Source organism: Bos grunniens, chromosome 9 (genome assembly GCF_055505025.1).
Source record: "Bos grunniens cultivar Pamir isolate PY7600 chromosome 9, Bosgru_T2T1.0, whole genome shotgun sequence".
Lineage (NCBI taxonomy): Eukaryota > Metazoa > Chordata > Mammalia > Artiodactyla > Bovidae > Bos > Bos grunniens.
Genome location: NC_141173.1, coordinates 73,170,567 through 73,195,182, shown reverse-complemented (window position 1 = coordinate 73,195,182; position 24,616 = coordinate 73,170,567). Strand labels below are relative to the sequence as shown.

The 24,616-nt window shown below is 41.4% G+C and overlaps 1 protein-coding gene across 3 annotated transcripts in view; it reads left to right on the top strand.

The window, feature by feature from the left end:
* SLC2A12 (solute carrier family 2 member 12) overlaps positions 1-24,616 on the top strand; it is a 76,045-nt gene that overhangs the window by 23,630 nt on the left and 27,799 nt on the right. For all 3 annotated transcript variants that reach the window (XM_086317955.1, XM_086317953.1, XM_086317954.1), the window contains exon 2: positions 7,254-8,594. In XM_086317955.1, coding sequence (XP_086174081.1) covers positions 7,254-8,594 — 1,341 coding nt within the window. The remainder of the gene's footprint in view (positions 1-7,253; positions 8,595-24,616) is intronic.

Sequence of the window (24,616 nt, the reverse complement as noted above, 5' to 3'; positions counted from 1 at the left end):
AAGGAAATGGCGACCCACTCCAGTGTTCTTGCCTGGAGAATCCCGGGGACGGGGGAGCCTGGTAGGCTGCCGTCTATGGGGTCACACAGAGTCAGACATGACTGAAGTGATTTAGCAGCAGCAGCAGCTCCTGTGCCAAAGACTAGAGGTGAGAATACAGATGTTAAGGAAAGGAGAGTTCTTGCCTCAGTCTTCCTGTGTGAGAGGGGAAGACAAACAGGTCAATAAATAAGTGACTTACTAATATGCCTTCATATGTCTGGAACCCCATATTCTGTGCACAGTGGGAGTCCAGAGGGGTCGAGGGTGGGGTAGCAGAAGGTGACAGAACAGGCCAGTCACTCTGGGGGTGGTGGCACTTGAAATGACTCTTGAGTGATGGGTTGGGATTACAGGTGTTCGGGAAGGAGGAGCTGAGAGCAGGGAGAACACAGATGCAAGGCCATTTGGGGGCCACTGCAAGTTTTTCTCAAGCAAATGATGAAGTAGGAGGTCTTTTCAATGTGTGAAACCTTCACAGTTGGTCAAGCTGTATAATGACCTGGCTGCCTGCCAAAAAAAGAACCTGTGTGTGCACGCTTTCCAGTTTGCTGTAGAAGGCAGTCTTCCGCCAAGTGTCTGTTGTGTGTTCCATTATGTACTTATGATATAATAGGCATATGGAGAAGAAAAGGAAATAAAAAAGTGGGCACAAAGTCAAATATTGTGGAAGATGGAGTGTTCGGGTGCAAGCCAGTTAAAGTTGTGGTTTCGTCTGAGTCACCGTGAGCGGCAGACAATGCGGCTATTGTTGTGGAAGTGGCTGCAGCTGCCTAGCCTGTGGGAGTTGGCCGCCCTTTGTGCCAGGGATGTGGGTCTCAGTGCTCATTTGCATAAAGCCTCTGGGTTGTGATCACATCTTCAATAGGAACAGTTTTACTTTATTATCTTATTAAGGAATTATCCTTGCTCCAAAGGAACACGACTGGTCTATTACTAACAAAGCAGCCAGACTCAGAGTGTAGGCATGACCCAGCAGCCTGTGGGTACCAGTTAGAAGTTTCTAGATAGTTTCTACTTCTGTGATGTCCACAAAAGGCTGAGAATCCCCTATGGCACCTTTAGGGGGACACAGGGATGTAGAGAAGGGCTCTCGTGAAGCAAATCCATGGGCAGAATGGCCAGGAATGCTAAACTTCACCATGAACTGGAAGTGCGGACTGACTTCAGGGCTGCATGTTTGTTGAAAAGGCTCTAATTATGATTCCTCACCCTCCTCTCTCCTTCAGCGCTGGCTGCTTCTCCTCTGTCCACCCCAGACTCTGTCCTGCTCCAGACTGCCATTCATGATTAAGCAGCCATTCTTTTTCTTTCCTCCTGGTCTCTGTCAGATTTTTTGGGAAAGTTATCTCTGCTTTCTGGCATCCATAGGGTAGCATCCTGCTTCTGTCATCAGCAACCAAAAGGTAAATACAGAAAAAAAGAAAAGAAAAAACAAACCCTACTCTATGTCTTTCTTCATTTTATTTGTATGGTAAAGTAGCACCAGGAAAATTTCCTGTGGGGAAGTCCTAAGGTGTCACAGGGCTGAGATCTTGGAAGACTTGGGGACTAGCCTTCCACCCTAAATTAAAATTCCAAATCTTGAATGGGCAGCTTGAGGACCATAATGGACCTCAGCAGTAATAAGTAGCAGTGAGATGAATGGGGAAACTAGTTTGGAGCAGTAGCCCTTAAAGCATATAACAGGGAAGATATACTCTTCCAATAAAATTCAGACAATGAAGACCTTAGCTTAATTCTGTAGCATATAACCTATGTTGGTATCACCTCACTCATGTGAGAATAGGGTCATGGAGTGCAAAAAATTTTTTAATGATTAATTTAATTTATTTATCAATGGCTGTGCTGGGTCTTCATTGCTAGGGGCTTTTCTCTAGTTGTGGTGAGCAGGGGCTCCTCTCTCGTTGCAGTGCTCGGCCTTCTTGTTGCAGTGGCTTCTGGTTGCAGAGCTTGGGCTCTAGGGTGTGCGGGCTTCAATAGTTGCAGCTCCCAGGCTCTAGAACACAGGATCAATAGGTGTGGTGCACAAGCTTAGTTACTTAATGGCGTGTGGGATCTTCCTGGATCAAGGACTGAACCTGTGTCTCTTGCATTGGCAGGCAGATTCTTTACCACTGAGCCAACAGGGAAGCCTGGGATGCAGTTGTTGAAGGCAAATTGCCTAGATAGATAGGTGATTGTTTTGTGTGTCTCCAACTTTTTGCAACCCCATGGACTGCAGCATGCCAGGCTTCTCTATCACCAACTTCCAGAGCTTGCTCAAACTCATGTTCATTGAGTTGGTGATGCCATCCAACCATCTCATCCTCTGTCATCCCCTTCTCCTCCTGCCTTCAATCTTTCCCAGGACCAGGGTCTTTTCCAATGAGTAAGTTCTTTGCTTCAGGTGGCCAAAGTATTGGAGTTTCAGCTTCAGCATCAGTCCTTCCAATGAATATTCAGGACTGATTTCCTTTAGGATTGACTGGTTTGATCTCCTTGCAGTCCAAGGGACTCTCAAGTATCTTCTCCAACACCAGAGTTCAAAAGCATAACTTCTTTGGTGGGACAGCCACGGCCCAGGGCATGTCATCCAGCCAGGGCCCAGGACATGTCATCCAGCTATGCATCAATAGATAGATAATATTGTGATATATAATTTTTAAAAATTTGTGATTTTGTACAGATAATTTTTTATCAATTCATATAGAGACAATTTTATTATATCTCTGAAGAATTGTACTGAGCACTAGCTGCTGGATATCAAGAGGGCCATTGAAAAACTGGGATGGTTTCTAGACCCTTTGCACATACCCTAGTCTGTCAGTGTCCTATGAACTCTGAATAAAAGAACTAGGCATATGAAGTTAAGTCCAGAGAGCTGAAGAAAAGGCTACATCTCTGTTCTGTTAGGAGCTTTTTTCCCCAGACCACAAGAAGCTGGGCCTGGGACTTGTACCCTCCTCCACCTGCTTTCCCCCTTAATCCACCACCTCAACTCTCTCTAAAGTAGAATAATAGAGCATCAAGGAGTATCTGGATGTATCTCAAAGGGTCTTTCTTTCTGCTGCTGCTGCTAAGTCACTTCAGTCGTGTCCGACTCTGTGTGACCCCGTAGAGGGCAGCCGAACAGGCTCCCCTGTCCCTGGGATTCTCCAGGCAAGAACACTGGAGTGGGTTGCCATTTCCTTCTCCAATGCATGAAAGTGAAAAGTGAAAGGGAAGTCGCTCAGTAGTGTCTGACTCTTAGCAACCCATGGACTGCAGCCTATCAGGCTCCTCCATCCATGGGATTTTCCAGGCAAGAGTACTGGAGTGGGGTGCCATTGCCTTCTCCATTCTTTCTGCAGGGAAGCACTATTTCCCATCCAACAAGAGAGAGAAACTAGGGAAGGGGAAGGAGAAGGACAATGTGGCAAAGACATCTGCTGCTGCTCACACAGCTCTGGCATCTCTTCCCCCAGGTCCTTGCCTCAGTACCTTCATGCAGCCTTCTGTCCCTCTAAATCCCCTCTGAGGGGCCTCATGCAACCTGTTCCCCAGGTGCATCACTCTTCAGAATCACTTATTTCTCCAATCCGAATATTGGAGATGAATCGACGAAGCACACACCCTAATCAACACATCAGACTTAGCTAAAATGAACAATGACAAGAAGAGATACAAAGCAATACAATATTCTTATCCTAATATGAAAATCTGACCCAAATCTCCTTTTGGTAGAAGAATCTGCTGAGAATTTTAAGATTATGTGGGGAAATAATTTATGTGGAAACTGAGGGCACGAGAGTGCTGTAAACTGATTTTGCACATGAAAATTAAAAGAGATATGATAAATAATAGAGATATCACTGGAATGTTAAGTTTCTTGGAGGGCAAGAACCCCATTTGTTTTGATTCATTATGTTACATATAAATAGATAACACCTGTTGTGTAGGGATTTTACATATCTGTTTTCCAATTAGCTGGATAAGTTGCTGATGTAGTTTCATTTTAATGGTTTGTGTTCACAATGCTCATGCTGCTGCTAAGTCGCTTCAGTCGTGTCCGACTCTGTGCGACCCCATAGACGGCAGCCCACCAGGCTCCCCCGTCCCTGGGATTCTCCAGGCAAGAACACTGGAGTGGGTTGCCATTTCCTTCTCCAATGCATGAAAGTGAAAAGTGAAAAGCGAAAGGGAAGTCACTCAGTCGTGTCCGACTCTTAGCGACCCCATGGACTGCAGCCCACCAGGCTCCTCCGTCCATGGGATTTTCCAGGCAAGAGTGCTGGAGCTGGAGTGGGGTGCCATTGCCTTCTCCGACAATGCTCATATATCAACTTTATTTTATTATGGATTATTGCATTTTTATTTGCTCCTCCATCTAAATAATTGATGCTTTTTAAATTTTATTTTTGGAGTCTTTCGTTTTCCTTATGCCATCAGGATCCCAGAGATGTGAAACACCTTGGATACTTGTAGAGGGGGAAAGTGGTTTCAGATCACCTTTGTTTGACCTGCTCCTTTCACCAAAGCTAAACAGCATTTTAAAACCGTATCTGCTACTCCAGAATGGCACAATCTCAGCCCTAGCTCAGCCTGGGATAACTGTGTGTCCAAGTACACATTTCTAGTCCATTTCACACATATCTCAGTTCTGCTTCTCCATTGCCTTTGCTGTTGTCTCCTCTTCTGAATGCTGGTGTTCCCAATATCCTCGTCTTTCGTCCTGTCTCTCCTGCTACTCTGTTCTGTCTCACAAAGTGATCTCACCCCTTCCCATGGCTTTAAATATCATACACACATTGCTGAATCCCCAGTACATCTCTCCAGGCTTGACTTGTCTCTTAAGTTCCAGATCTGTATACTCAATCTGCTACCTGATATTTTAATCTGAACATCTTACAGGGAAAACAAACATTTTAGCAAGTCTAACGTGGAACTTCTGATTTCCACTTCTCCTTTCACCCCCACCCATAGCCAGGTCCCCTGGCCTTCTTCCCTAGGTCAGTCTATTGCCTGTATAGTATAATAAGTAAGTCCATTTACAGGGTACTATTATAAAATCACCCAACTGACTGCTCAAACCAGGGGGCCATCTTGGGTTCTGATCTACTTCCTTACCCTCCAACACCAATTCATGAGCAAATGTCATCATTTTTACTTTCAAATTAACTCTTGAATTTGTCTGCTTGTCATCAATTCCATTCTCCACACCCAAATGCAAGCAAATGCAAGCTGGCACTGTTTCCTATCAACACCAAGGTTACAAACTACCCTCCCCTGCTACAAGTCTGGCCCCTTGAAGAACTAGTCTCCACACAAAAGCAAGAAGCTCAGAATACCTTCCCTTTTACTGGTCAGTAGGCATGCACACTGGAGAAGGCAATGGCACCCCACTCCAGTACTCTTGCCTGGAAAATCCCATGGATGGAGGAGCCTGGTGGGCTGCAGTCCATGGGGTCGCTAGGAGTCGGACATGACTGAGTGACTTCACTTTGACTTTTCACTTTCATTCATTGGAGGAGGAAATGGCAACCCACTCCAGTGTTCTTGCCTGGAGAATCCCATGGACAGAGGAGCCTGGTGGGCTGCCGTCTATGGGGTCGCACAGAGTTGGACACGACTGAAGCGACTTAGCAGCAGCAGCAGCAGTAGGCATGCACCCTCTGTTACTGGGAATACAATAAAACTTGTCACTGTGATCTGCCAGGTCCAGCATGAAGTCTACCTGTCCTCTCTACCTACCTATGCTCACTGACGCACACCCCCTCTGCCTCCCTATCCAAGCTCAGGCTATGCCCCATACATCCTGGCATCTGATAGTTCCTAAAACATGACCTAAGCTTCCTTGTGCTCAGACCTTGGAAGCTACTGCTTCTTCTGCCTGCAATACTCTTCCCTGGCTTTTTGTCTTTTTTGTTTGTTTGTTTCCTTTCTGTTGTGACAAGTTGTTGTTCAGTCACTAAGTCATGTTGAGCTCTTTGTTACCCCATGAACTGCAGCATTCCAGGTTTCCCTGTCCTCTGCTATCTCTCCAAGTTTGCTCAAATTCATGTCCATTGAGTCAGTGATGCTATCTAACCATCTCATCTTCTGCCACCCCCTTCTCCTTTTGCCTTTAATCTTTCCCAGCATCAGGGTCTTTTCCAATGAATTGGCTCTTCGCATCAGGTACCCAAAGTAAATTACAAACATGTAACAAACATCGGTGTACCTACCACTGAAAATGAATGACTTAACATTTTGCCTGTTAAAATGAATTTGAGCAAACTCTGGGAGATAGTGGAGGATAGACAAGCCTAGGGTGCTACAGTCCATGGGGTCACAAAGAGTCAGACCTGACTTAGTGACACAACAACAATAACATTTTGCCATTTTACCTCAGATGTTAACCTCAAAAGAATGGAACAATACAAAGCCCCTTTTGTTCTTCTCCACCCCTTCTTTCTGACCCAGCCCCGACTTTGTGAAGGCACTCACACCCTGGTCTTCCCCATCACCCTCCTGTGTTTCAGCAAAGCCAGGGGTGGCTGAATTTTGGCCAAGGAGACATGAGGGCAGGTTTCCTGGACGCTGTGCTTTATTTTCCCCCAGATTCCACACTGGGCAGACTGAGGCCCTTCCAGAGACTGCTTCCCTCAGTATCCTGCTCTCAAGGGTTTGCCTTAGACAGCAGGACCTGAGGAGCCCGGCGTTCTGAATTTCCAATCCAGCACCAAGACAGGAACAAAACTGTGTTCTTGCTTGTTCAGTCCCCATCTTCTGTCATCTGTTTATCTCACATATGGGTCTGTTCAAAATGAAAACCAATATCACATCACACACACATACATACAAACAAAAACCATGTAAATGCCTCCACTCCCTCCTCACCAAAAAAGAAAAAAGGACTTTTCCTTCTTTATCTAATCATGTTTTGGTTAGTGTATTATTTGACTGTAATTATATGTGTTTATGGTTCTCCCTAGTTGCTCAGCTGGTAAAGAATCCGCCTGCAATGTGGAAGACCTGGGTTTGATCCCTGGGTTGGGAAGATCCCCTGGAGAAGGGAAAGGCTACCCACTCCAGTATTCTGGCCTGGATAATTCCATGGACTGTATAGTACGTGGGGTTGCAGAGTCGGACATGACTGAGAGACTTTCACATATATGTGTTTATAATCAGTGCTATGGAAAATGTACTTAGACAAGGTTGAGTCTCCATCAGATGCAACTCAGAACTGACCTGTTTCTTCTCTCTGCTCGTAGGTTGTGGCATGTATACTCTCCTGTCGTCTGTCACAGCTGCAGTCAGTGGCTTCCTGGTGGGGTATGAACTTGGAATCATCTCTGGGGCTCTTCTGCAAATAAGAACCTTGTTAGTCCTGACCTGCCATGAGCAGGAAATGGTGGTGAGCTCCCTGCTTATCGGGGCCCTCCTGGCCTCTCTAATCGGAGGAGTCCTGATTGACAGGTACGGGAGAAGGGCCGCCATCATTTTGTCCTCCTGCCTTCTCGGACTTGGAAGCCTGGTCTTGATTATCAGTTTATCTTACACCACTCTTATAGGGGGGCGCATTGCTATTGGAGTTTTCATTTCACTCTCCTCCACCGCCACTTGTGTCTACATCGCAGAAATTGCTCCCCAACACAGAAGAGGCCTTCTCGTGTCACTGAATGAACTGATGATTGTCATCGGCATTCTTTTTGCCTACATTTCAAATTATGCATTTGCCAACATTTCCCATGGCTGGAAATACATGTTCGGCCTTGTTATTCCCTTGGGAGTTTTGCAAGCCATTGCAATGTACTTTCTTCCTCCAAGTCCTCGATTTCTGGTGATGAAGGGACATGAGGAAGCTGCTAGTAAGGTTCTTGGAAAGCTGAGAGCTATCTCGGATACAACGGAGGAACTCACTGTGATAAAGTCTTCCCTGAAAGATGAATATCAGTACAGTTTTTGGGATCTGTTTCGTTCAAAAGACAACATGAGGACCCGAATCATGATAGGCTTAACGCTGGTATTTTTTGTACAGATCACTGGCCAGCCAAACATATTATTCTATGCATCTACTGTTTTGAAGTCTGTTGGCTTCCAAAGCAATGAGGCAGCTAGCCTCGCCTCCACCGGGGTTGGGGTCGTCAAGGTCATCAGCACCATCCCAGCCACCCTTCTCGTAGACCAGGTTGGGAGCAAAACCTTCCTGTGTATCGGTTCCTCTGTGATGGCAGCTTCGTTGGTGACCATGGGCATCGTGAATCTCAACATCCACATGAACTTCAGCAGTATCTGCAGAAACCATAGTCCTATCAACCAGTCCTTGGATGAGTCTGTGTTTTATGGACCAGGTAACTTGTCAGCCAGCAATGACACTCTTAGAGAATCCTTTAAAGGGATGACTTTCCACAGCAGAAGCTCACTGAGGCCCACGAGAAATGACATAAATGGGAGAGGAGAAACGACCCTGGCATCCTTACCAAATGCTGGACTAAGCCAAACTGAATACCAGATCATCACAGACTCTGCAGATGTCCCCACTTTTTTGAAATGGCTTTCTTTAGCCAGCTTGCTTGTTTACGTTGCTGCCTTTTCAATTGGTCTAGGACCAAGTAAGTACTTTAGTTTTTATTCCTTCCCTCTCTTGCCTTATGAATGTTACCAATTACTTTTGACCAGTCAGAACATCCTATTGCTATAATACTTCATACGTGGAAATACTAGAAGCAAGCCAGGAATAGTATTGGCCACCTCATGTTTCTGGTAATGAGGAAAATACACCTGTCTTATATCTGCTTTGTGAAATGTGCAGGGCTAGTATCCAACCAATGAGGAGCTTCCCGTTATCTGTCACATGAAGATGCTTTACTATTAATTAATTGGGAAGGAATCAGACCTCAAAAGATATATTGCTCAAGAGAATATATTGTTTTATGAAGCCTAAGTTTACTGGGACATTTTCTTCTGTATAGTTTTCTAGTTTCTTTGAAGGTGGAAGAAAAAAATTGTGTTTAGATTTTTTCAAAGACACAATAATGGATTCATTCCAGTAATAATGAAGAAGGGAATTAAGAAGGCATTATTTGGGGAAGGATGATATTTGATCACTAGAATAACCTCCCAAGACTATACTCTGTTAAATGGGTGAATGGGGGTCCATGTATTCCCATTGAAAACAGTGCAAACGGTCTACAGGGAGGTAGCTACAAGACTGTTTTATTTGATATAGTTGGTCTTTTGCAATGACAAAGCTTAATTACTTCTCTTGAGCAAACTTCATCTAGAGTTTGCTAGCATAGGTTGGTTGTTGCCGTTCTTTAATCTTTTAGCTTCTCATCCAAACTCTAAACCTCTCTGCAGAGAAGTTGTGAAAGCTCTTTTTTTTTTTTTGCACCTCATTGGAAAAGGACGGGCTTAAAAATCAAGGGCGGTCTGTCCCTACCACCTTTAGCTTCCATCTGCATCTCTCTCTCCCTTCTCATTCTTCTCCACCCCTCTTTCTTTCTTCCTCCTTTCTTTCCTCATTTACAGAGTTGATATTGAAATGTTTATTTACAATCATCAAGGAGCAGATATACTTGCTCCAAAAAAGGAAAGTGCTGGAAGCTCAGGAATAATAAGAAGATGTAGGCTGTGTTGAAGGAGAAGGAATTTCATGAACACATGCAGCTGCCAGACACGGGATAGTGTTTCTGGAAAAGGGCTTGACCTAGTGATCCACTGTTAGCTCTTCATTGAAATAATGTAGATTGAGTGACTAATTGTTTTAATAGCCAGGAACTATGAGTGATAGGGAAACAGTAATGAGCAAGACAGATATTGTCCTGTCTTCAAGGAGGTTTTTGGTTCAATGGATTGAGCTATGCTCCCTGTGTCTGCTTCATTCTGTTCAGCAATCAGCAGCTTTGGCCTGCTTAATCTGAGTTCATTAATGACTGGACTTGCACATGGCAAATGTGGCCTTTCCTTCAATTCTCTGCTTCCTCATCTTTTAGCTTCTACTCCTACTTCTTTGTGAAATCAATCTCTAGATAGTGATTCATTCAGATTCCAGAGAAGGAATCTGATCTACACTGCTCTTTGCTATGCCGAGTCATAACTGGCTGTTCTGGTATAAGCAGCGATGGCTAGATTGGATTGCATGATCTAAAGCATTGATGTCCTGAAGCTGGCCCTCTCTTTTGCAATATGGGTAGGCAGATTTCCCCATAAAGGACTGTGCTTAGGAAGAAGAGGAAATACTACAGTACCATCAACCCTTGATCTCTCTGACAGATTCCTGGACCCTGGTACTGCTTCTTAAGGCTGAAAATGATGAATACCATTAACGAACAGTTTCCTGGAAACAAGTTTCTACCATTATTTCAGGATTCAATTACTTGGGTGTGTACCTGTGAGACGCTTGTTTTAATCAGCTTGGGTCGCCATGGCTTAGAGAACAAACATTAATTTCTCACAGTCTGGAGGCTGGGAAGTTCAAGATCAAGGAGTTAGGAGATTCAGTTCTTGGCAGCTCCCTCTTCCTGTGTTGTAAAGGCAGACTTCTTGCTGTGTTGGAGAGAGACAGAGAGAGAAGTAGCTATATCTTTTGTGTCTCTTATTATAAGGGTACTAATTCCATCATGGAAACTTCACCCTTATGATCTAATTACTTCCCAAAGGCCACATTTCAAATATCATCACAATGGGGTTTAGGGTTTCAATATATGAATTTTGGGGAGCCATAAAATGCAGCAATAACAATGCTTACATGTCAACTCTGATACATACAGCTAATGAAATAAATAAGTAAGCACCTTTTAAAAATTATTTTCAGAAACTCATTAAAGTCTACCAGAAGAGCAAGATATGAGTGCTAGCTTTTACCAAGGAACAACTTAGCCTTGTCTACGGACCTTTCTATATTAATAAGTACAATAATCTTTGCTCACTTGATAAACTTGAGGTGGTATTTATTGCTCCGTTGATTTCCTCTGCTGGCATCTTTTTTTTCCCTCTGTGCTTAGATGCTCAGTCAAGTCCAACTCTTTGCGACCCCACGGACTTTAACCTGTCAGCTTCTTCTGTCCATGGTGAGTCTCTAGGCAGGAATACTGGAGTGAGTTGCCATGCCCTCCTCCAGGGGATCTGCCCAACCCAGGGATCTAACTCAGGTCTCCCGCATTGCAAGCAGATTTTTACTGTCTGAGCCACCAGAGAAGCCCTTTTCCACCTATATATTTATCATAAAACTAAAAATATTTCCTTTTTTGCATCCGTTTTCTTGATCCAGTCTTTTGAAATATCACAGATCAACTAAGAATCTAAGAAAAGAATGCCTTTTTTTGGTTTTGTTTTCATTCAGAGAACCTCTCAGAATGGAAGAGATTAATACACGCTACATATTATAATATGAGAAACTGATTTTAAACTTCCAGAGCCAACCTGTTCATTATAAGAATCTTCTTGAGCACATGCTACACTTCTTCTCTTTAGTTTTTGGATAACTTTGTAAAGTGCAGTAATTCTTCAGTTACACATATATCATTTGATACATTACTGTATTAGAGCAAGAGTTTTCCTTTTAGGATGTTCAGTCTGACTTTGGGGGAACTTATTGGAGGCTGTTTATTATTTACCTTCTGCTGCTGCTAAGTCGCTTCAGTCGTGTCCGACTCTGTGGGACCCCAGAGACAGCAGCCCACCAGGCTCCCCCGTCCCTGGGATTCTCCAGGCAAGAACACTGGAGTGGGTTGCCATTTCCTTCTCCAATGCAGGAAAGTGAAAAATGAAAGTGAAGTCGCTCAGTCGTGTCCGACTCTTAGTGACCCCATGGACTGCAGCCTACCAGGCTCCTCCATCCATGGGATTTTCCAGGCAAGAGTACTGAAGTAGGGTGCCATTGCCTTCTCTGATTTACCTTCTAGAATTCCTCAAATATTATTCTATACTAATTTTAAATATATATATAATTTAAACTTTAGAGTCAACTAATATTATGTCAAACACTGCTCTAGGAATTTTTTACATGTTTTGGAGGTTTCACCACAAGCCTTGGAAGAAAAACATTCACTAGATTTTATAAATGAAGACACTGAATCTCAGAGAAGTTAAGTGACTTGCTCACATGAAAACATGTACTGTTTATGAAATGGACAAGACAAACAGACAGAACTGTATTGGTCCTGATGGTAACCATTAATTGCTAGTTCAGTTCTCTCCTTGAAGATGTATTCAGCTCAGTTCAGTTCAGTCGCTCAGTCACGTCTGACTCTTTGCAACCCCACGAATCGCAGCACACCAGGCCTCCCTGTCCATCACCAACTCCTGGAGTTCACTCAAACTCACGTCCATTGAGTCAGTGATGCCATCCAGCCATCTCATCCTCTGTTGTCCCCTTTTCCTCCTGCCCCTAATCCCTCCCAGCATCAGGGTCTTTTCCAGTGAGTCAACTCTTCGCATCAGGTGGCCAAAGTACTGGAGTTTCAGCCTCAGCATCATTCCCTCCAATGAACACCCAGGACTGGTCTCCTTTAGGATGGACTGGTTGGATCTCCTTGCAGTCCAAGGGACTCTCAAGAGTCTTCTCTAACACCACAGTTCAAAAGCATCAATTCTTTGGCGCTCAGCTTTCTTCACAGTCCAACTCTCACATCATACATGACCATTGGAAAAACCATAACCTTGACTAGATGGACCTTTGTTGCCAAAGTAGTGTCTCTGCTTTTGAATATGCTATCTAGGTTGGTCATAACTTTCCTTCCAAGGAGTAAGCATACTTTAATTTCATGGCTGCAATCACCATCTGCAGTGAATTTGGAGCCCCCAAAAATAAAGTCTGACACTGTTTCCACTGTTTCCCCATCTATTTCCCATGAAGTGATGGGACCAGATGCCAGAAGATGTATTAGAAATAGGAATAAATGAAACTTGTGTATTATTATCCATTGCATGAAGTCATTAAATAAGCCACTGCATTTTATGCAAGATAGAGGTAGTCTCTTTTTCTGAAGCTCTGCTAGGTAAGTGAGCATGTACATTTTTTATAAGATTGAACTATGGGCTAAAAGAGAAGGAAACTAATGATAAAATGAAGAAGGTTTTGACATGCATTTACCTGAATAACTAAAGAATTAAGATATGTTTAGCATGTATATTGGTTGAAATTCAAGGTCAGCTCCAACAAAGACCAAAATAAAAGTAGCTTAAGCAAGATAGGTGTTTCTTTCTTTCTCAGTTAACAGCTGGACCTGGGTAGTTCTGGGCATTATGGAGGTTTCCAGCTTAGTCACCAGTAGCCAAATAGTGTGCTTAAACCTCATGGTAGCCCGAACTTTGATATTGGTTTCCAGTCTATCATGAGGCCTATTTAGAAATATTAAAATGCATTTAAAAATTTCATCATCCTTTTCTGATAGCTGATGATCCTTTGAGAATAAGTGAAATGCACAAGTAGTCAATTAAAGGGAGGCTTGCTAGACAAAGGCCTGGTGAGAAGACACTGTGAGAAATTCTATAAGAAAAGGTAGAACCACTATGAGTGATATGAGATAAGGAATTTTCCACAGGGATTAGACATCACATAATTGTGGGAGCTGCTGAGAAAGCACAGATCTGGAAGGGACAGTTAGAGGAAAGAGAGAAGATCACTTATCAGGGCCTCAGAGGAAAGCTGGTAGAGTCTGGGAAGCCTGTGCCCTCTGCATCTGGATGCTGCCTGAAGTTTCTGCAGGTCAGCAGGGCAGGTGGGAGGAAAAGCTGCACTTGGAACAGGGGCAGCAAAGACCAGGGGCCCTGCTAGGACAAGCAGGAATCCCTGAGGAGAAATGGGAACCCACATTTGTCTCTCACCACGTCAATTCTGATAATGCAGGCCACCTGCAGGAAACCAGTGTCCTTTTTCACAGAGCCCTCCCATGTGCCTGGCCTGGTACTTGAAGGTGAAGGAGGAGATCTGGGTGTACTGGCTGCTCCTCCATGCCAACAAGGACAACCAGCATATCACAACAACTTATACATCCTGCATTGATGTCCAGGGCGCCAGCCCCCAAGCACGGGGCTCAGTGTCACCTTGGCCTTCCAAGTCTCAGGCCAATTTCTCTTTTGGCCAACCCTCACCCAGAACTACATGGGGAAGGGAATTCTGGGAAATGTAGTTCCAGCTTAGCTAAATTGGCACAGGACAAAATTGTCAGGTAATAAACTCGACTAAGAGAATAAATATGAATCTGGAAAGAAATATTTCAGAGGGTCAAAGGCTCTGTATTCTGTCTTCTGTGTAGACATTTATTTCTTTTAATTGAACATTACTTGTTAAAATATATGACTAGCTTCCATTCCATCTAGTTCTAAAAAAGAGGTTAGGTCATTTCATTATTGTCTCTTGGCTTTTGTTTCTTTAGCTATAAAACCAAAGGCACTCTTTTGCTAATGCATGATAAAAGCTTTCATATTTATTTTCTCAGGAATGTTAATTGTCTCCCTTGAGCTGACGATCGTCACGTATCTCGAGTTCCATCACCTCACATGACTTCTTGTTCCTTTTTTCCCAACGAGTGCTGGACTTTTCCATTTTGATGCTTCACTGTCAGCTGAACACAAAGAAGCTGTTGCTGAATTCTTATTCCCCTTATGCCAAGAAGACGTGTCTTTGTTTTCCATGGAATAGTCACTCTGCCAGTCACTTAGTTCTAATGCTCTGGGACCATTTCCTGATGGAGTCAATGATCAAAAGTTCTTGGATTTTCCCTCAAAATGGACTCCTCTGTTCATATTGTCCCTCCCTTTTCTGCCATCCTCATCTATTCTTTATGGTCTCATCCTGAGATTACTGGGAAGCCCTTCCTGTGGTTCTTTCCCCTTCCAGCCTTTTCTACATACATACATCCACCATACCAGTATTCCCTAAACAACCATGTTCCTCATGTCACCACAGCTCACAAATCTACCATGACTTCCCACTTTCTTCCATATCAGAAAAGTCAAATCATTTTCAAGATGAAAAGAAGACTAGAAATGCTCCACTCTACATTTTCCTTTTATAAAAAAGAAACAAGAAATTCTGAGAGATTGAGATCACAGAGACTTAGGACTAGATCTCTGGGTATCTATCTGAAGCCTAATTCCATTCTCTTTCTACTATGATATCACACATCTTGGAAGGAAAGGAAGTGTGATTTTCAAGGCCCTCCATGATCCACCCAACTCCATCAGGGTGTCTGCATGACTCCAAGGGAACCATTTACATCACAGTCTATAGATTTTTCTTCCAGGGCTACCATTCATATAGAAATACATTTAGATCCTTGAGGATACGAAGAGTTGTGACATGAGGCAATACTTTGCTCTCTGTGCGTTTTATCTTCCAGTGCTCCATACCCAGGTCAGGAGACAGAAAGCACTTGTTGTGACCTCTTTTCCTTCTGCCTCTAGTCTGCCCAAATCCCTCCTATCTTGAAAGCTCAGTGAAAGTCTTATCTCCTCTATGAATTCACTCCATTTCTTCAAGGTCTTTATTCATATGAACTACCAGTTATTTCTAGTGTAGAGTAGTTCAGTTCTGGGCTACAAAGAGCCTGAATTTGAAATCAGAAAACTTGAGTTCTAATCTCAGTTCTTCTGCCTACTGGTTATGTGATTTTGAGTCATTTATTTTCTCTGAAGCTGTTTCTAAATCTATGAACTAGGCATAATAATACCTGTCCTACATCACAGAGTATAGGTGAGTATCAAGGGAGCCAATGCATAGTGTTTGGATCCTGGAGTGTACGATGTAAATGAAAGTTACCACGTGATAACAACTTAGTCCTTAATGAAACAGTGTATTGCTTTTGAGTGTTTACTGGTTTATTAATCAGAATGTGGTTACTGGATTGTAAGCTCTTGGAGGGAAGACATGACATCTCATATTTTTTCCTTCTATCCCTTGAAGTCGTGCTGAGTGCTAAGTTGCTCAGTCTTGTCTGACTCTTTGTGCCAAGAGTAGTCCACCAGCCTCCCTGTCCATGGGATTCTCCAGACAAGAATACTGAACTGGGTTGCCATGCCCTCCTTCCGGGGATTTTCCCAAGCCAGACTCAAACCTACATCTCCTTTGTCTCCTGATTGGCAGGAAGGTTCTTTACCATTAGCACCACTTGTTTGAAAATGATGCTGGGGTATGTTCATGTTTCTAAGGAGGAGAGCAAAAGAACTTTAAAACAAAGATGAATATACAGGAAAATCTCGGACTGTGTTTCTTTATCTGTGTCAAGCTATATCTAGTTGGTAGGATAAGTACTAACAAAGCTAGGGTCACTAGGTTGCCACAGAAAAGCCTGTATGTCCTGAAACCATCAAGTTTTTGCAGAACAATCCATCACTTTGCAATCACACACCTCAATTTGGGACTCAAACCCACAGTCTTCTAACCTCACTCCTTTGGGTGGGACTCCAATCCAGCTGCACTTCAGATGGTACTGGAACCCACAATTTCTGGCTTAAGAGGGGCCTTGAACCCACAGTCTCCCAGCTGAAACCACACACCTGGTCACAGGACTTAATGGACCTCAGGTTATTTATGTCTTGCTGCAGAAAAAAATTCAGCAAGAGGCATAGTGACAGGCAAAAAGTAGGTTTATTAATATAGGACACTTGTGAAGGATATAAGAGGGCAGGCAAGAGGAATCTGCTCTGAAAAGTAAATAGGAAAGCAGGTTTATTTAGGGAGAAACACACTCCACAGACAGAGTTCAGGCCATCTCAGAAGGCGAGAGGCCCCAAAATATTGGGGGGTCGCACAGAGTCAGACATGACTGAAGTGACTTAGCAGCAGCAGCAGCAGCAGCAGTTTGTATGAGCTGGATAATTTCATAGGCTAATAAGTGGGAGAATTATTCCAACTATTTTGGAGAAGGGGACTGAGATTTCCAGGAACTGAGCCACTGCCCACTCTGACCTTTTATGGTTAGCCTCAGAACTGTCATGGTGCCTGTGGGTGTGTCATTTTGCACATGCTAATATATTATAATGAGCATATAATGAGGCTAAGATTCACTGAAAGTCAGTCTTCTGCCATTTTGGGCCTAATCTGTTCTAACCAGCCTTTATCATACCCTCAATGGCCTTGTCATTCTTTTAAAGGTTGTGCCCTGCCCCCTTCCCTCCCGTCTCAATTTGGGCATGAGTTCTAAAAATCTTTTTCTGTTGTGGTCTCTAAGAAAAGATGCAGGAGAGTTAGCAGTGCTCAGAAACAAGTAATTGGAAGCACTTAGGGCATTTGTCAAGTCATAAAGAGTTATTTGGGAATTTCAGACACAAAGTATCTAAAATAGTACCAGATTTTATTTTTTTTTTTGACATCTCTGCTTTTTACTCTCACATGGAGAAGAGTCTTTCAGAGCATTTCTTAGAACAAAAGCAAAGCTAATGAGATGAGAATCTCAGGTTTGAAGGAGGTTTGCATTTGGGAAAGGGAAATAACCCATCATCTCCTGATTTCTTCCACTTGCGATTGCTGTTTCAAGCACTGATTCAGATATTCACACCTGAGGCTAGAAGGCAAGCAGTAGGGGACAGAATGTGGTGGTGGTTTAGTTACTCAGTCTTGTCAAACTCTTGTGACCCCATTGATTGTAGCCTGCCAGGCTCCTCTGTCCTTGGGATTCCCCAGGCAAGAATACTGGAGTGGGTTGCCATTTCTTTCTCCAAGGGATCTTCCCAACCCAAGGATCAAACCCGAAGATTCCCCTGGAGAAAGAACGGCAACCCAACCAGTCCATCCTAAAGGACACCAGTCCTGGGTGTTCATTGGAAGGAATGATGCTGAGGCTGAAACTCCAAGTACCTCATGCGAAGAGTTGACTCATTGGAAAAGACCCTGATGCTGGGAGGGATTAGGGGCAGGAGGAGAAGGGGATGACAGAGGATGAGATGGCTGGATGGCATCACAGATTCAATGGACATGAATTTGGGTAAACTCCGGGAGTTGGTGATGGACAGGGAGGCCTGCGATTCATGGGGTTGCAAAGAGTCGGACACGACTGAGAGACTGAACTGAACTGAACTTTACTGCTGAGCCACCAGAGAAGCTCGAATACATTCCCTTTAAGGAAAACAAGCAGTTAATTTACACTGATGGCTTGAGACTATCAATACTGCTAGAGTTTTTAGAAGAGATCTGAATAATTCTCCTTTTTTTCTTGCTAAGAGTTAGTCATTTATGTCCATGTTCATATTGTATTTAATTTTTTCTTTTCCAAAGAAACCATGCCATAAGAATTCCAATTCAATAACCAAAATTGTGTTCTAGAGTATTGGCACAAATGATTTGAAATTTAAAGAATCTTTTTATTAAGAGCAAATTTTCATGCCAGATCATGAATGCATCATAAAACTTATTAACCTGATGCGATTATTGCTCAGGTATTTCATTTAAAGAGTTTATTACTTGTAATAGAAGCAAATCCTTTGTGTCAACAGGGGCATAAAGGGAAAAGTACTTGCTGTTCCAAAGAAAACTCAAAAGCAAGATTAAATCATCTTTATTAAATCTTTTAAAATATGGGTTGGCTTAGAACAACATTCCTTCATTGTATTAGATCACAACATAGTTTCTCTTGTCAGAAAGTATTTCTATTTTTAGGCTAAAGTGTATGCCCTACATTATTTCACTTTCTGGTCCTCTGTTTGCCTGAGTCTAGAATAATTGGGGTACTCTGGAATCTAGAATTCAGAAGGGGGCTTAAATTTGCAACCAAGTAATCTTACATATTTTATTTTGTACATTTAAAATATTATTCTATGGAAGAATCCATAGGTTTCATGAGCCTGCTGAAGGGGTTCATAGAGGTTAAGAACTTCTGCCCTCCTGTAACTCATACTAAAACTCTTCCATCAAATAAAATCACAATATATACCCCACTGCTTTTATTACTTTTATGAAACATTCTGTTTTCCACGACTCATCTTTCCCTTTAAAATATGTTCAAAATCTTTCCTTGACTCTCCACTCTTTCTGGGGTGATTCTGGTCATTTTAGCTCCTTCTAATAATGAACACTTTTCTACTGTAGTTCAAGCTTCAGGGTAGAACCAAAGATCCCTGACATTGTGAGGATATAGAGCCACATAGAGATTTGTCTTCTTCTTAGGCTTCAAAAGTAAAGCAGAAATGAGTCCAAACCCAAAGCATAAAGTTATTATCTCATGAGTTCATTTGAGGTAATACTTGTGTAGCCGCCTTCCTTAAAATAGCCTCTGCAACTCAGAAAAATGTGTGTGACTGTTCTTTTCAAAACAATTATTAGGGCCTTTTTTTAAAATCCAAAAACTCCTATGTCCATTAATTAATTAATTAACCTCTTCTTCTTATCTCATGACTAATATCTTTTCATTAGAGCAGATTGAAGGAATTTGTCCATGATCACATATTAAGCTCCATAATGAGGCTATAACTGTTATCCTTTATCTGCCTTTGTATTCTCAAGTTTAAACAGAACTTTACCCTGAAGATTGAATGACAGATGACACCAAATCACCTCCATCTCTTCTTCCAAATAGGCAGGAGCTCCAGCAAGAAAGCATCTTGGAGTGACCCGGAAGAGAAGAGAGGGGCAGAAGGTGGCAGGGATTCATCTGGTCACTCACTTGTCCAGCACATGTGAATGGCTCAGTCATGACCCATTGGGCATGGGGCCCATTGATGGTGACTCAGGGATGGATGAGTGAAAGCCACACCTCCCCTGCATGGAGCTAGTGGTGGGGACAGGCAATAAAACAGAAAATAAATAGATGTATAATACAGCTTCGAGAAGAGAGAAGTGTCAACATTTAAGTGGAAGTAAGAGTGATGAAGAAAAATAAAAAAGGATCAGGGATAAGATCAATGGCCTTAAGGGGGTCACGCAAGGTTTAGGAGAGAAAGAAAGCCTGCAGAGGTTGTAAACACAGTGCATGAATTCAGACAAGACATTGGCATCAAGCTTCCTGACACTGAATTGCAGTTCCATGGTGTAGGACTCCAGACAAGTCAATCCATCTCCCCAGGATTCAGCTTCCTGACCTACCTCACAATTTAACTGTGGGGTTGAACAAAGCTATTTGCATGTAGTATACCTAGTGCATTGCCTGGTGGGTGGCATGGACTCAATACACTTAGTTATTAGTGCTATTAAACATCTGGGTACAGTCTAGACATGAGATGGATGGTTCCAGTAATGCCAAGCGCTGACCTCAGCTGGCATTTTGCTTAAGCCATTTCAGGAGACATAGCAAATGTTCCATAGCCCCATACTGAATTATGATGCCATGGTCCTTCTCACCTCCCTTCCAAGCATCATTCCAATTAGGTCAAGACTAAAGAAAATACATGTATTGCTTGAAGTATGGTTCAGTTCTGCATTACCTACAGTCAAGAGAGCCTTCTTTTATGGTATATCAGACAGATGTTACAGAAAATTCTGAGGCTTTGGTGAAAGGTGTGATTTAGGCTGAGAAATAACCAATTTCTTTGTTATTCTGAGTTGGCACAACTAATTTAGACTCTGTCTTGGATGTGCAGAGTCCGTCTTGTTCATTGTTGTTTCCTTGAGCCTAACCTCGTGCCTGGCCCACAGGAAAGGCTCAAGAAATATTTGTTAGATGAGTCCAAAAAAGTTTCTGGAACTTTTTCAGCTTCTGTGATGTAGGGGTGCTGTCTCTCTAGTCAGGTGTTGACATATCCTGATCTCCTCTAGTATGAATTTGTATCAATATAGAGGGCATCAGAAATAAAAGTGGTTTGTGTGGAACCTCATACACGTTTGACCAAAAGTTATGTCTGAGTAAAGCTACTCAATTGAGGATGTGGAGCCATCTCTACTTCATTTGGTGACTTAAGAAGTTTCATGTCTTAAAGTTACAAAAATTAAGGCCATAAAAAATGTATGGTATTAGAAAATATTTATTTCTATTATATTCTCCAAATATAAGATTCAACCCTTCCCCTGAAGTGGAAAAAAAGACTGAGATTAGCCATATCATGGGATAGTAATTCCTATCTTGGTTTAGTAATTGAATGTTTTAAAACTTGACACTTTCCAAAAAAGTGTTGAGATAATTTCTTCCCGGTTTTCCTAGCAGAAATATACAAAAGTCTAAGTCTGGTATTTGGGGGTTGTTTTTACTTACTTAATTAGTGTTAGAGCTTATAGAAATATTTCAATGGATTATCTGAGGCTTAAGAATCATGTAAAATTTCTCAGATGTAAGTGGGAAGTCTAAAGTTAATAATGGTAATAAAAGATCTTTTTAAAAAATTCATACCATAGCTACAAATAATCAGCTCTCAAGAACTATAAACTGGCTGATATTTGAGCCCACTAGAAAGCTTACAAATTAGCCTGTCTCAGTTTCATGGATTTCGGCAAAAGACACTAGACTTTTTGGTCAGAGACAAAAGACAGTTTATTACTCTTAGCAATAGCAATAGCCAGAGTTAACCACATTTGCATGGTTCCCCAAGCCCTAATGCCTTGACATCATGAACCAGGCCAGATGACACCTACACATAGAATGGGTTATTTTAGAGGAGAGGAATCCCAACCTTGGGTAACCCAAGTCTTTTATAATAGACAGTAAACCGACCTGATCTTTCCCTTGGAGGGAGACATTAATGTAAGCAATAGTAAGCAAACTTTTGCCCAGAGGAGACACTCCATCTTCCAAGGCTGCTTGTTATATGAACATCCTTAGAAAGACAGTCTGGAACAAAGTCAGTGCTTTTCTCAGGAAACATACTGAAATGCAAGACCCATGAAAAATTGCTTTTCAACTCAAATATTCTAAAACATATTAAACAATGTTCTGTTTAAAACAAAACACTGAAACTTGTTAAGGCACAAAGATTGTAGAGCCTAGCTTTGGTTGTTTGGTTTTGTGGCGTTTAAGCAGCCTTTTGGAGGATAGGTATCAGTAGTAAGCATATGACTCGTCTGCCATAACATTTAATCTAAAATTTATAACTAAATAATGAGCTCCTCTAAAAGAAATTGTTCATGTGATGTTTGCATAGTTAAAGATGATAACAATTCCAGGGATGTGGAACAGCAGGTTCTAATTTGGAAGTTTACTTAGCTGCTCGACTCCAAGATATACAGGGTTTAGAACAAAGGCTTGCAGACCAGAATTTCATCAAATGTTTCCAAAGAGATTTTGATATTCTTTATATTTCCTTCTAGGCTCCAGGCCTCTAATATTCAAAACCATTACAGTCAAAGACTTTTTTAGTGCTCAATCTTTTCTTTTCCCTACCATTCTTATGGAATAATACATACTTTTAGAGAAAAGGCATATTGATTAAATTATTATTCTTTAAACAAAGAATTTTATTATCAAATGTAGCCATTATACAATCATATTCACCCAATGGGTTTGTGTTAAGTGTGTCTACCTTTAAGATCTTCCAAATATGTTTTTTCTTTCAAGTTTTATGTTTCAGTTATTCAAAATTCATACCAATACTGTTCCTCCTCCCCCCAAGATAATTAAGTTAAAAGATATTTAGCTTGATTAAAGTGGTGATTTATTTGGTCCTCTGGTGTTAGTCATTACAGTAATGCAAAGTAAACCAATAATAGTATCTGAATGGTTTTATACTAAATTTGCATCCAAGCAAAAGAGGAAAAACTTAAAGAAAAGAAATACGTGCCCTTTGCTAATTAAATTTCACTTTCCTCTTTGGAGTTAGATGATGCACAGTGGTTCCCAAAAGAACCAAAGAGTCTGAAACTGTATTTTTGTAGCACAAACACAGCTAAACACAGAGAAATCGCACCATTTATTACATTGCCATCAACAACTTTTCACATAATATAATACATTGGTGTTTAACTTTCCTCTCTGACCTGCACTATGATCATTGTCTCATGCCCTTAAAAATTATGACTATCAGACAGTGAAAACATTAAAGAAATAAAGATTTTAACACTATCTTAATAAGCACAGTATGCGCTTGTTACTTTATTGTTCTTCAGAACATGTTAAGCATTTTTCCAAAGAACACTTGCAACATTAAAAACTATAATACTTTTTATTATATTTTTTATTATGAATACTGAAGCATCATTCATAAGAAAAGTACAACATAAAATGTTACGTGTGAAGCACTCCATTCACATCATACTGTAAACCAGAGTGGACTAGTTTTTTGTAACTCCTTCCCTTTTTTTTGTTTTTCATTTTGAATTCTAGTTCAGTGATCTGCAAATTGGGATAAGCATACTCCTGGGGGCTACTTTCTGGAATCTTCCTTCAATGATTCATTAAAGGAAATCAATTTCTTGATCTTTAGGAAAAATCTGTTTCCTAGTTTCTTCTTCCTTATCTTCCCACTAAAAACTATTCTTCCACTTAAAAGAAAGCACATCTATTACCTTCCAGAAATCTTATTATGACAATATATCCCCAATTATAAAAACCTGAGGAACACTAATCAAAAAGGCAGTTTGAGATATTGGTGTAGGTGTGGACTAGAAAAATGACTCTAATGACTATATAATAATACTTCTTAAGCTTAGATATTTCCAATAATTTTCTTTCAACAAACCTATAGGCTGAGCTAATCAAGTTATCAACTGATTTATCATTACAACAAATTTTTTTTGTTAATTTAAAGAATGTAGTGACACTGCTATTATAAAAAATTTTCAACTCCCCATCAATTTTTATTATTCTTGAGAATATTTCATCTATTTAAAAATGTAAACTTTATATTAAATGCCATATTGCTATATTTTTAAATGGATGAAGATGAATATCAAATAGAGATGGTATTTAAATTACACTGGAACTATTTGAGTGATATAAATATTCTCTATTATAAACATAGATTTTAAATGCCATCAAAAATAAATAAATAATCATTGAAATTGCATATTTTGCTGTCATTTAAATTTATGGTAAAAAAAAAAAGTGAGATGTTGACTTATAAATGAAAGAAAGTACTTAGCTTTTCTAATTATTTTAAAGGCTACACAAGCATTAAAGCTTGGAGACCCTGCCACAGTTCTTATTCCCAATTGGTACCTGCTCACAATAGGGTTCCATCTTTAACTCTGGAATTTTTTTAAGGATTTAAAATTTAATCCAATTAATCCACATAATCCAATTTCTCCTAAAATATTTTAGAAAATAATTTCTGATGGATTCTGACTAGAAATCATTAAAATAGAAAGATTGGGGAACATTGAGGCTTTATTTCATTGCTTTTCTTGGTTTGTTAAGATTCTTGAATAAAGTATCTATTTTAAAAGTGGCCAGGAGTGAGCAAAATTCAGAGAGACTGAGAGAAGGGAAAATACAAAAAATAAAGTAAAAATATCATTGCTGATGTTGTGGATGGTGGTTTGCTGTGCTGTGCTTAGTCGCTCAGTCATGTCTGACACTTTGCTACCCCATGGACTGTAGCCAGCCAGGCTTCTCTGTCCATGGAGATTCTCCAGGCAAGAATATTAGAGTGGGTTGTCATGTCCTTCTCTAGGGGATCTTCCCAACCCAGGGATCGAACCCAGGTCTCCTGCATTACAAGTGGATTCTTTACCATCTGAATCACCAGGGAAGCCCAAGAATACTAGAGTGGGTAGCCTATCTCTTCACTAGTGGAACTTCCTGACCCAGGAATTGAACCAGGGTCTCATGCA